Source organism: Manihot esculenta, chromosome 18, assembly GCF_001659605.2.
Source record: "Manihot esculenta cultivar AM560-2 chromosome 18, M.esculenta_v8, whole genome shotgun sequence".
Classification (NCBI taxonomy): domain Eukaryota; kingdom Viridiplantae; phylum Streptophyta; class Magnoliopsida; order Malpighiales; family Euphorbiaceae; genus Manihot; species Manihot esculenta.
This window is the reverse complement of record NC_035178.2, coordinates 30,036,100-30,048,998: the sequence shown is the minus strand read 5'-3', so window position 1 is coordinate 30,048,998 and position 12,899 is coordinate 30,036,100. Positions and strand designations below refer to the sequence as shown.

General features: G+C 38.0%; 1 protein-coding gene across 1 annotated transcript; it reads left to right on the top strand.

The window, feature by feature from the left end:
• Positions 1 to 7,276: 7,276 nt before the first annotated feature.
• LOC122722459 lies at positions 7,277 to 8,110 on the top strand. Its single transcript, XM_043953163.1, has one exon. The coding sequence runs from the start codon at positions 7,277 to 7,279 to the stop codon at positions 8,108 to 8,110; it is 834 nt and encodes a 277-aa protein (XP_043809098.1).
• The last annotated feature ends 4,789 nt before the right edge of the window (positions 8,111 to 12,899 follow it).

The following is a 12,899-nucleotide window of genomic DNA, read 5'->3' as shown; positions in this document are numbered from 1 at the left end:
TAATCCATTCGATAAAGAAATAAGATTATAGAAATATAAGGCACATATTTTTATTTAGTTTACTATTTTCCATATGAGATGGAAACTGATTACGTTGTATCTACTAAGTCTAAAGCCCATATGGCTTTAGACCGAGTATCTTATCAAATGCCTTTTCTGAATTTATCTCATCCATATCTCCACCACCTCCTCGGAGAATGCCGGCTCTACGTCCATTGGGACAATTACATTGGCTTTGGCAACCCTCACAACAGTAATCACTTGTCGTACCACACCAACCCCATTTACTACAACACAGGCCTCCAGGACACAAAGCACCCCCAGCTTGAGTTCCACATTGTTCGGCTGAAGTAGGAAGCCAAAAGGAAGTAAACAAAAGAGAAGAAACTATAAAGACGAAAACCCTCATATCCGTATATGATTTAATTATAATTTTAAATGATAATGTGAAAATTTTTCTAATTACAAATTGGTATATAAAGAGAGAGAAGAGTAATTTTATAGCTCAATTTATCGTTTACAGTATGAAAAATGTTCATTGTATGACTTGATAAAAATGTGTAATCTTAGACTAAATTGATTTTTTAACCGTTAGATGTAATTATTATTTAGTATAGAACGATAATTAATTTATAGTATTTTATGAATAAAAATTAAATTAAAAATTATATATATATAATTTTATTTATTTATATGGAAGTTAATCTTACTTTTCTTATTTCATGTATTTCAATTTATATTTTTCAATATTTTAATCTTGATGTTTTTCATATGAATCGAATTGCAATGCATATAAACAATAATATCAATTTAGTCCCATTGATCATTTATATTATTTTATTCATTAAAACATGTTTTTTTCTCAATAACATGTAAATCATTAATAACAATTTTATTATTACTAGCAAGTTTATGTTAATAAAAATGAAAATTTAGTGAACATTGTCATACATATCTAATATTTGAATTTATATATTATTTAAAAATAATATATTTATAATGTAGTGTTAAAAAAAAAAATTTTGAAAAAGAAATACAAGTTTGTTTTTCAAATCTGTAAAAATACATTGTGATTTTTTAAAATAAGTTTCTTGATAAATTACAAATATAGATCTAAAGCTTAATTTCTATATTTTTAAAATCAAATAATTTAATTACTCACTTTTAGTATATACACAAATTAGTCTTTCTATCCATTTTTTTATCTAAATTTTTATTAAATTTAATAAAAAATACTGAATTATTCTTTACAATATTTTATATATGAGATTTATAAGTTTTCAAGATTTTATTATTTTAACAAATTAAAATAGCCTCCAATTTAAATTTATTATTAAAAATAAATATATTTCATATATTTGATAATAAATATTTGATAATAACATTTATATTATTTAATAATGTTTAATATTTTATAAGCCGAGAAAATGACTAATTTTTAAAGCGTTAATTTCTATATAGTTATGAGAAATTATATTCGTAATATATGTGACATGATATTTTATAAATTATTTTTTTTAATTTTTTGTAATATGATAAAATATAATAGAGGATTATTTAGACTCCGTCAAAAGTTTTAACCAATATCGTTTGGCTAAGACGATAAAAGATAAAAATAGGTTAGAAACCGAAAAATCTTATTGAAAATCATTAAAGATTGAAAAGTGAGTCCTTAATAGTCAAGAAAAACTATTTATAATAGAAAAGAAATTATAATATATAAAATTATAAAAATATCTAAAAAATAATTAAAATGTAAAATTGACCTCCTAAATGATGGAATTTCCTTTCCAAAATTCTCTTTTCTAAAAACTATCATGGGTCTCCATTGGACGTCAACAGCAAAAGTTAGACCCGATCCAAGTCTGCCGTAAAGTTATAGGCTAGTTGCTCTATGTTATTGCCTTCCACTTGTAAAGAACTCGACCTCGAGTTATTGTCAGCAGGGTAGTACTGAAATAGATCTGTCACGTGAAACGTCTTGGAAATTTTAATCTCATTTGGGAGGTCAAGAATATAAGTATTGTCATTAATCTTCGTAATGATCCAAAATGGACTAATTTTCTTGACGTCAAACTTTTTCTGTCCTCCACTACGCTCCTTGCGTAAATACACCATAACTTGGTCACCGACATTGAAGGACTTGAAATGCTTATGTTTATCAGCTATAGTTTTATATTTGTCATTGGCTTCTGTGAGACATTGTTGTACATGTTTAAAAACATCCACATGTTTTTTTTCCAAGTTGCTTGCTGCAATACTGTTATGAGAACCTATAGGAAGGGCAATAAGATCAACTGTATGCGTTGGGACTTTCCTGTACATAACTGCAAACTGTGATATCTTTGTTGAGCTATAGACAACACTGTTGTAAGCAAATTCTACTTGGACAAGAGCAAGATCCCAAGCAATTTTCTTGTTACTGCAGATGCAGCGCAGAAGATTGCCAAGCGTGCGGTTCTCCACTTCGGTTTGTTCATCAGTTTGGGGATGGGCAGCACTGCTATATTGAAGTTCAGTTCCAAAATGTTTCCATAAAGTCATCCAGAAATGAGCTAGAAACTTCATATATTTGTCAGAAGTAATGGTCTTGGGGACGCCATGTAAGCGAACAATCTCCTGGAAAAACAGTTTTGCCACATGAAAAGCATCATTAGTTTGCTTGCAAGTAATGAAATGCGCCATTTCAGAGAACCTATGAAGAACAACAAAAATGGAATCAGATCCATGTTGAGTACATGGAAGACCAAGAACCAAATCCATAGACAAGTCCACCCAGAGATTTGCTGGAATAGGCAGTGGAGTGTATAAGTCCGTATTCTGCGAATGTCCCTTATGAGTTTGACGAACTGGGCACTTTTGGACCATCCGACCTATGTCCCTTTTTAATTATGGCTAGTAAAAACACTCCGCCAACCCGGCAACAGTCTTATCACGCCCCAAATGACCACTCAAACCTCCTCTATAGACCACCCGAATCAATTTTTTTTGCAAAGAAGATCGAGGAATGCATAACTTGTTCTCCTTAAACAGAAAGCCATCATGTATCAAAAAACCATCAGCAGGCTGGTGAGCATGGACTCTAGCCCATATATCAGTAAAGTCATCATCTGTAGCATATAAAACCTTCATAAATTCAAAACCTACAACCTCCTGATTAACTGTAATCAACAGAGCAGCCCTCCTACTCAAAGCATCTACCACCTTATTACTATAGCCAGGTTTATGTTTTATGATATAATGAAAGGCTCCAAAATAAGCTGCCCATCGAGCATGCACCTTATTCACATCTGCTTCATCCGACTTCAGATTCTGTTGACCTCAATTATTGGACCTTCCTTAATCCACCCGACTTTGTATGGCGAAGGGTGTGGCTATGTAGGCAACTGCAATTTCTCCATCAATTGCTTAGCTATCAGATTCTCACAATTGCAACTATCTATAATTAGCCTGCAAATTGCCTCTCCTACTCGACACTTTGCTTGGAAAATCTTCCTCCTTTGCGTCTCATCCTTCTGTTTTGTCGAGCATGAGATTTTCTTGACCACATAGGTGACCTCTTCATCTTCAAAACCAGCAATAGATCCGTTATTGTCATCCACTTCCTCCTCAGATTCATCCACTTGCTCAACAACATTAACCTGTCGGTGATCATTATTAACTCCTCTACGTTCTGGTTGATCATTCGATCGATGACCAGGTTGCCTACAGTAGTAATATATGTCTCCCGTTGGCTTCTGATAAGGATTGGTTTTGCCTCCTTTGTTTGCTGCAGTGGTGACTGCTTTTCCTTTACTACCTCCCCTTTCTTCCATAGTATTATGAGGATTCCCATAATTTACAACCTTAGAATGTTGCCCATTGTAATTGCCTCTATTCTAATGTGTCTTTGTCAAACCAGAATTTCTGTAATTAAAATTTCCCTGTACATAGTCATGATACCGATTATACAAAACTTGAGCATGATCTTTAGGCAAGAACCGCTATTCAATCATCTACTTCATCAACACCCAGTTTCGTATGGGTCCAGCCTCCTTCGATAGTATTCATTTTGAATAGAGTTTCACCAGGCTGCTGCACCCCTTTTAGCTTATAGGCCACAATCGGAGCCTTGCGATCCTCTTCCACGTTCAAAATTTTGAAGAAATGTTCAACCTTTGCCAGCCAATCAAGAACAGATTCCACGTTCAACAAGCCTGAAAAGTTTTGAAGGTCTATCTTGATCTTGTAACGTTCCTGATAATTCTGTTAGGGATTTGCAGCCATAGGATTGGCAACCACAGGATTAGCAACTGGCTGGGGGTGTACGGCGGCGGCTGGTTGGTGGATTCCCTGCTGCAGGGCTAGCTATCCGATGATCTCCTTCAATTCTGCTAAAGATGCCTCAATTGCATCGAGTCACGCCTCTTAGTTGTCTGCCATGGTCAAACTTTACTCTGATACCAATATGAGAAAGGACTATTTAGACTCTATCAGGAGTATTAACCAATATTGCTTGGCTAAGACGATAAAAGAGAAAGATAGGCTAGAAGCAAAAAAAAAAAAATCTTATTGAAATCCTTTAAAAATTGAAAAGTGAGTCTCTAATAGCTAAAGAATGCTATTTAAATAGAAAAAAAAAACCCCTAATATGTAAAATTATAAAAACATCCAAAAAAATAATTAAAATTCAAAATTGACCCTTAAACGATGGAATTTCCTTTCCGAAAAGCTATCATGGGTCTCCATCGGATATTGGCAGTAAAAGTTAGACCCAGTTCAAGTCTGCCATAAAATCCAAGACTAGTTGCTCTGTGTCAGGATACATAATTTATATTTAATTAGATGTGCATTAATTTTAATTAATAAATTTTAAAACTAAATTTATGTTTTAATATAAAAGTTGTCGCACTAAAGTTAAATTAACCACTAATGTAAAATGTATTTTTTAAAAAATATTTTATAACAATTTTATTTGTTTTAATAATTTTTTAAATCGTAATAACGTAATTTAGTTATAAATAGGATTAAAAAATTTAAATTATTTAAACTTTAAAATTAATGTAAGTAATATTTTTTACGAATAAGAGTGCATATATATATATATATATATATATATAACATAATAATATTCATAAAAAATTGAGTAATTCTTATCCATAATCATTTAATTTTAAAATTTATTTTATTTACATCACTAAAATCTAATTTTACTTTATATGAGATTACTTTAATTTGCTATAGCAGATATTCATATTATCAACACCTTTATCCTTTTTCTCTCTTCATTTTACCTTCTATATTTAATTAATTGATAATTATTTATTAATGTAATTATTTTAGGTTTAAAATACTTTAATTATTAAATTCTACTATCAATTATAAAACATTTGCTATTTAATGATGATGACCGACGGGCCTTCTACATCCGGGGGCAAGGCCAGACCCTAATACGAAAGGCAGGCCCAAAGTCCACCAAGCCCTTCCTGAAGCAAACCAGCCCAGATTGCATGTCCCAGCCCAGTCGAGGAATCAGGCCGGACAGACCTCACACGCAGACCCTTCTAAAGGAAGTCCAGTTTGGTGATGTGACAAGAGGAAGGAGAGCAAGCCTAGCCACTTTGCAGCTCTGCCCGCATGCGCGTTGAGGGGAATTAAATGGCCTCTTGGCGTGAAGAGGGACTCTGACACATTCATACGTATGGGTCTAGGTGACAGAGACAGGTGGCACTATAGCAGAGAGATGGTTAGACGTCACTAGCGGACAAAAGAAAAAGGAATAAAAAGGGAGGAATGTCTTCCTCTCCATCTAAGCTTACACAACTACTGTAAACTCCTTTTTTCTAGATCTCAAGACATCAATTAGTGTCGTCTATGGAAACAAAGGAGATATTTTCATCACCGGAGTTCCGTTCTCGTAATACCCACTCAGATCCACATGGCAAACCTTAACGAAAACCATACCAATAACATCCCAAACGACCTGAGCTCTGCTCAAGAAGGGCAATAGTTCTCTTTTTCCAGTCCTACAAACCCTCCAACCAACCACCAGTGGTGTTTACTCCCTTACCGAGCTCGGCAAGGAATGTCCCCAGAACCACCATATCCAATCAAGAACTTCAAACCATGACACTTCAACTACAGAAAACTGCCCAATGGCTAGGGCAAATACTACAGCAGAGGGGTCTCAATACCCCATTAAACATACCTTATGTGGCTAATGGGGTTCATACCACCGAGCCTCAACCCACTTTCAATCACCAGATCTCTCAACAAAGTAGTAGAAGGACCGGAGAATGAAGTAGAGGAGCTGGTGGAGAAGAAGAGCCAGCAGCTAGAACTCGGGGAAGGAGGGTGAGAGAACTCATTGAGAATGACGAGGCAGAGTGCTACTTTGTGGGAATAGCCAGGAGGACGGAGAGCGAAGAATGGGGAGACAGATATCGCCTAGAGAAGAGGCCGAGGCAAGAGGAGGCAGATGTAGATCATAAACTACAGAAAATGAAGGAGCAGCTATTGGCCGAGCTGGGGGAAAAAAGATCACAGCCAGACCCTCTTACCCATATCCTCACCATTTTTAAGGTGGATCCAACAGGAGACCATCCCTAAGAAGTTTATGATGCCACCTATGGCAACATATGATGGAGCTGGGAACCCGAGGGAGCATATTCTTAACTACAAAACATTAATGGAGCTCCAAACTCTATCGAATGCCTTGATGTGCAAGGTATTCCCCATAATGCTCATAGGACCAACGAGGGCCTAGTTTAATAGTCTGGAGGCGGGAAACATTAAGAGCTTCGTGGACCTTGCTAATATCTTCATCAGCTGGTTCATAGCAAGGGTCCCGGTTGAAAAGAAGACCAGTTATTTGGAGACAGTCAGACAAAGGAAGAACGAGTCCTTGAGGGAGTATGTGGCCTATTTTAATACAAAAGTCTTGCAGATCTCGGAGTTGGATGAAAGCCGGGCTGTGGAGGCCATGCAGATGGGGACCACGTCCTCTGAGTTCTTTGGGTCATTGTGCAGAAAGCCACCCACTACCTTAGCTAAACTGATGAAGAGAGTAGATAAATATATAAAGCAAGATGACGCCTTGATAACCAGCAAGTTCGCCAGGGAGGCTGCAGACAGAGGGAAGGCACTAAAAGAAAGGAGGTCAAAAAGACCTAAAAAAAGACAAAATAAAGGCCTAAAGGTGTATAGGCAGCCATGGGACAGGAGGGAGCAGAGGGCATATCCACCTCGGGTCCCTGAGGTAATAACCCCCCTCAACGCATCTAGAGTCGAAGTGCTCATGGCAGTTCAAGATAAGGATTTCCTCCAATGGCCTAAGCCCATGAAAGCAGATGTAAGCCGGAGAGATCCTGACAAGTACTGCCAATACCATTGCACCTATGACCATGACACCAACAGCTGCCACCAGCTAATTAGTGAGATCGAAAGGCTAATCAAGAAGGGGCATCTCCAAAACTTTGTGAAGAAACCTAAAGGGGAGAGGCCCCAGCAGAACACCACAGTAGAGAGGCCCCATAGACAGGGGGCAGGGCCCGTGAATGACGGCTCCAGCGGAACCGTGAATATGATCATGGGAGGGACTGGAGGTTGGATGAGTAGAAGAGGAAGGAAGAGAAGCCGAAGTAGGGAGAGGAGCAGTAACGAAGTCTTGCAAGTGGTAGAGCAGTTCCCAGTGACCATCTCTTTCTCCCCTGAAGATGCTCATGGCATCCAAATTTCTCATGATGATGCTCTGGTCATCGAGGCCGTCATTCACAACTATCGAGTCCGGAAGATCCTAGTCGATGATGGGAGCAAGGTGAACTTGCTGCTCTACAGGGTTTTCCAGCAAATAGGAATACTAGAGGAGCAACTAGTAAGGGATCAAGCCCCGATGAAGGGGATTCAAGGAACCCCAGTGGCCGTGGAAGGGAAGGTGAAGGTAGCCCTGACTTTGGGAAAATTGCCCCTGTCTCAAACTCATTATGCAGTGTTATTGGTGGTGAGACTCCTGTTAAGCTACAACACAATCTTGGGAAGGCCTGTACTGTACGACTTTGAAGTGGTGACCAGCATCAGATACCTCGCCATGAAATTCCTAACTAAGGCAGAGGTGGGAGTAGTCCGGGGATGACAGGAGGAAGCAAGAGCAGTGTATCTGGCCACAGTGGCAGAACCAAGCACAACAGCTGAGGGGATAAACTCGGAGGTCATGGAAGTCAGGAATGAGAAGAAAGAAGCCCGGATAGAGCCCGTTGGAGAACTGGAGACCTTTCCACTATTTGAAGAAGAATCAGACAAGGTCTTCAGTCTCAACGTAAACCTAAGCGAAGAATAGAAAGCAGCGGCAATGGCCCTGATCCGAGTACATGCCTCAAGCTTCGCCTTGAAACCCTCTGACATGCTAGGAATTGACCTTGAGGTGATGACTCACAAGCTCAATGTCCTCCAGGAGAAAAACCATTAAAACAAAAGAAGAGGGTGTTTGGGAAGGAGAAGCAGTAAGCTACTAAGGAGGAAGTGCAAAAATTAGAGGAGGCAGGGTTCATTAGGGAAGTCATGTACCCACAGTGGTTAGCAAACCCTATGCTAGTCAAAAAAGCCAATGGCAAATACAAAATGTGTATAGACTTTACCAATTTGAATCAAGCTTGTCCCAAAGATTGTTATCTACTCCTTGACATTAAGAAAATGGTCGATTCTATGGCCGGCTTTGATTATATGTCGTCCCTTGATGCGATGTCTGGTTATCATCAAATTCCAATGGACAGGTCGAATGAGGAGAAGACCTTGTTCATAACTGAAGACGAGACTTATTGTTATAGGGCCATGCCCTTCGGGCTGAAAAATGCAGGGGCGACATATCAGAGACTGATGAATAAGATCTTTAAAGGTCAGATATGGAGGAATGTGGAGGTATATGTGGACGACATGGTTGTAAAGAGTCTGACCTTCCAACAGCACTTGGCAGATCTGAAAGAAGTATTTGGAGTACTGGAGCAGTATAGAATGAGGCTGAACCCAACAAAGTGTGCCTTCTTCATCAGAGGAGGAAAGTTCCTAGGCTACATGGTCAGTGGAAAGGGCATTGAGCCAAATCCCGAAAAAGTAGAAGCCATACTGAAGATGCCTGGGCCGACCTGCGTAAGAGATGTGTAGAGACTCACAGGGAGAGTGGTAGCACTTAATCATTTCATGTCGAAGTCTGTAGAAAGGTGCCTACCATTCTTCAAGAAGCTGTGGAAAGTTCCAAATTTTGAGTGGACTGAGGATTGCCAGCAAGCTTTCAAGAGCCTCAAACAATACCTTGTTGGGAAATCCCGAGATTATTGCAAGCCAAATTGCGCAGCGGAAAAATAAAAAATCTCTGATTTCCTTTTCCCAGAATCCGAGTGCTTCGTTTAATTCACAAGAAGGATATGAGACTAACCTGTTAATCTCGTCGAGAAGATACAATGTTGGACTGATGGTGCTGCTTTTTCAAACGAACACCCTCTATGGTATCCACACGAACGTCTTCTATCCTTCTAGAGTGCTAGCTCTCTCAAAGATGGATAGATTATGTGCTCCACAATCTGCAACCTTTTTAGACTGAATTTTCCAAAAACATCATCACTCCTAAATTCGTAGAAGGAGTATTTATATGATTCAGTTTTTTGTTTTCACACAAATCCTTTTCCGAAAAGGAGTTGTGTTTCCTAAAAGGAGTTGTGTTCATCCCACAACTCCTTTTCCTAAAAGGAGTTGTGTTCATCCCACTATCACAATCTCACAGATACTCAAATATCTTATGTGATAGAGTCCTTTATCTGTAACAGTTACAGATAGACTGCAGATCTTTTAAATATTATTATCTCATAATAATAAATGATTAATAATAATAACACTTTATTATTATTAATTATATTAATAATTAATATTAATAATAATAACACTTTATTATTATTAATTACATTAATGATTAATATTAATAATAATAACACTTATTATTATTAATTATATTAATGATTAATAATAATAACACTTTATTATTATTAATTATATTAATGGGTTTTGGGCTTTTATCCCATTAATATGACATAGCACATTAACAACGTTCTTTTGTGTGTGACCCAATAGGCTCACATTAATTGGCAATAGACCCAATCCCACAAGGCCCATAAGTCATAAGTGGCCTCTAGCAAGACATTATGACTACCCAACTAATATGACGATCAATAGTCCAATAAAGCCTAATAAATAGAACATGTATTAATCCCTTTGTCACACGATATCTAGTTTGAACATAAGTCATGGTCAATGTCAAACTTATAATGTTCAAACTTATGATTTTTCGATCTCTAAGTAGACTGATAAATTCAAATGATATTGATCACACTATCAATTCATTTGAGCACGGCCATGCATTTCTCAGTCTCGCTTATCGAGGGGCCCAGAAGATATCTCTTTCAGAGAGAGGGACAAATCCTATCTTGATTGTTCATTATCCTCTATATAATTTCTATTATGCTCAATCATAACCTTTATGATTGGCCGATTAAAGATAATGTTTGGTTATGTCAAAACATAATAGTCCTCATGTTGGAAACTATGATAATCTCAAGTCAAAGGATTAAGACATAACTACTTTGAGATTCACTTATGACAATAACCCATGTAGTGATCTCAGTGCGGGTCCATCCAATACTTTGTTCTCTAACAAGTATCTATGATTCAATTATATCAATATATACATAATCATCTCATGATTATCAATCAATAATCATACTAGTTATATTTTATTATTATCAACATAATAATAAGTAACCAGGGATGATAATCATTATTATGTAACATGCAAACAAATAATAATGATAAAAACCTCTTTTATTAATAACCAAAACGACATACAAAAAGGTCCAAGATAATGGCCTAGGGCATATACACTAACAATCTCCCACTTGCACTAGGCCTAATCATACAAGTATGTAATACCCATAGACCTAGTGTGCTGATCATGCTTGACCTGTGAAAGTGGCTTGGTCAGTGGATCTGCAATGTTGTCATTTGTGTCTACTTTGCATATTTTGATATCTCCACTATCAATGATCTCCCGAATAAGGTCATATCGTCTGAGTATGTGTTTAGATCTCTGATGAGATCTGGGCTCTTTTGCATGTGCTATGGCACCATTGTTATCACAATAAAGGTCCATAGGATTTGCAATGCTGGGAACCACTCCCAACTCTGAGATGAATTTCTTCAACCAGACTGCCTCCTTAGCTGCATCTGATGCTGCTATATACTCAGCTTCTATTGTAGAATCTGCTACAGTGCTCTGCTTGGAACTTTTCCAGCTAACAGCTCCACCATTTAAAGTGAATATGAATCCTGACTGCGATCTAAAGTCATGTATGTCGATTTGGAAACTAGCATCTGTGTAACCATTTACAACTAGCTCGTCTTCCAAACCTCCATAAACTAGGAATGCATCCTTAGTCCTTCTAAGGTACTTTAGGATATTCTTAACAGCTATCTAGTGACTTTCATCGGGATCTGCCTGATATCTGCTTGTTGTGCTTAATGCATATGAGACATCTGGTCTAGTACATAACATGGCATACATGATATGTAACGACCCGGAAACCGATACCCCTCTGTAACGGCCCGAACCATCACCGGCGCTAGGATCCAGATCGGCTTAAGGCCGCCGGGACCCGTAGCAAGCCAACATACATACTATTACCTGGTCAAATCCCATACATGATCAAAACTCTAACATAAAACCTGAAATCTGAACATCTGATGAACCCAAACCTGACCTGTGCATGTATCCTGACATGAAACATACATCATAAAATCATAAAAACCTCCACTGGAGCCCTCATCATATACTCCAATGGGGTAACACTACATGCCTCAAGTTTGGTTCTCAACTCAACATATAATATAAACATAACCATGCATTAACAGGGATTAACCAATCTATAGGGCCAAGCACACTCTAATCCATAAACATTAACTCTACAATCAGTTACATACATCATCTCAACTTATATTACATGTCCACTTCTAAAACTACTCAACTGATACATAAACATACACTATTACATAAAACACACGTCTCTTAATCTTTACCCTGCTGACTTCTGAGCTCTGACTTAAACCTGCAGCACTGGGGTTAGGGGAGAGGGGTGAGCTAAAAAGCCCAGTGAGTAGAAACAGAGAAAACAGTTCATTAATTACATGCTTTCATGAAATGCGTCATAACACAGAGAAATCACATAATCTTGTCCGTCTTGGGGGCTTATGCAATATGTATTCCCCACGGACCCTGGTTTCTGAGAGTCTGTCTTTTTGCATGCATCTTTCCTCTCAGAGGATGGACATGACATCAAAAATCCCTCTGTCGGTACCCGGCTCCCCCATAGGAGCTCACAAAGGCCTGAAACATACATGACATGGTGTCTGGTCCACAGAGAGCTCACATGGACTTTCCTACATGTACTTGTCCGGCTCTCAAAGGACAAAGACAAGACTCGTGACAGATATGGGCTATTGAAGTCGCCTCGGTCCACCCTACCTCAGCATCAACATGAAATAATGCAATGCAACATATTCGTGAACTAGTGCAATCAACCTACTATACATAATCATGATGCATGAACATGCTTTAGGCATTAGATTTTGTGCATAAAAGATTAAGTTTAGTTCTACTCACCTCCTGGCAGACGCTGACTGACTCTGCAACTGCTAACCCTGATGGCCTCCTCGGTCTCTCGGGTCCGATCCTACACAGGTGGACTCGAATGAGGTGCCAAACACATACTAACAACTCATAAACATACCCCCTAAAACCCCTCTAAACATCACTTAAACATGCATGGAAAACACCCAAGAAACGGCTGGACAGGGCACTTTCGGCGGCACCTTCGGCGGCCGAA

What these genes read in the sequence shown, in the direction of transcription:
- LOC122722459 (XM_043953163.1), top strand. Translation starts at nt 7,277, where the DNA reads ATGGCAGTTCAAGATAAGGATTTCCTCCAATGGCCTAAGCCCATGAAA.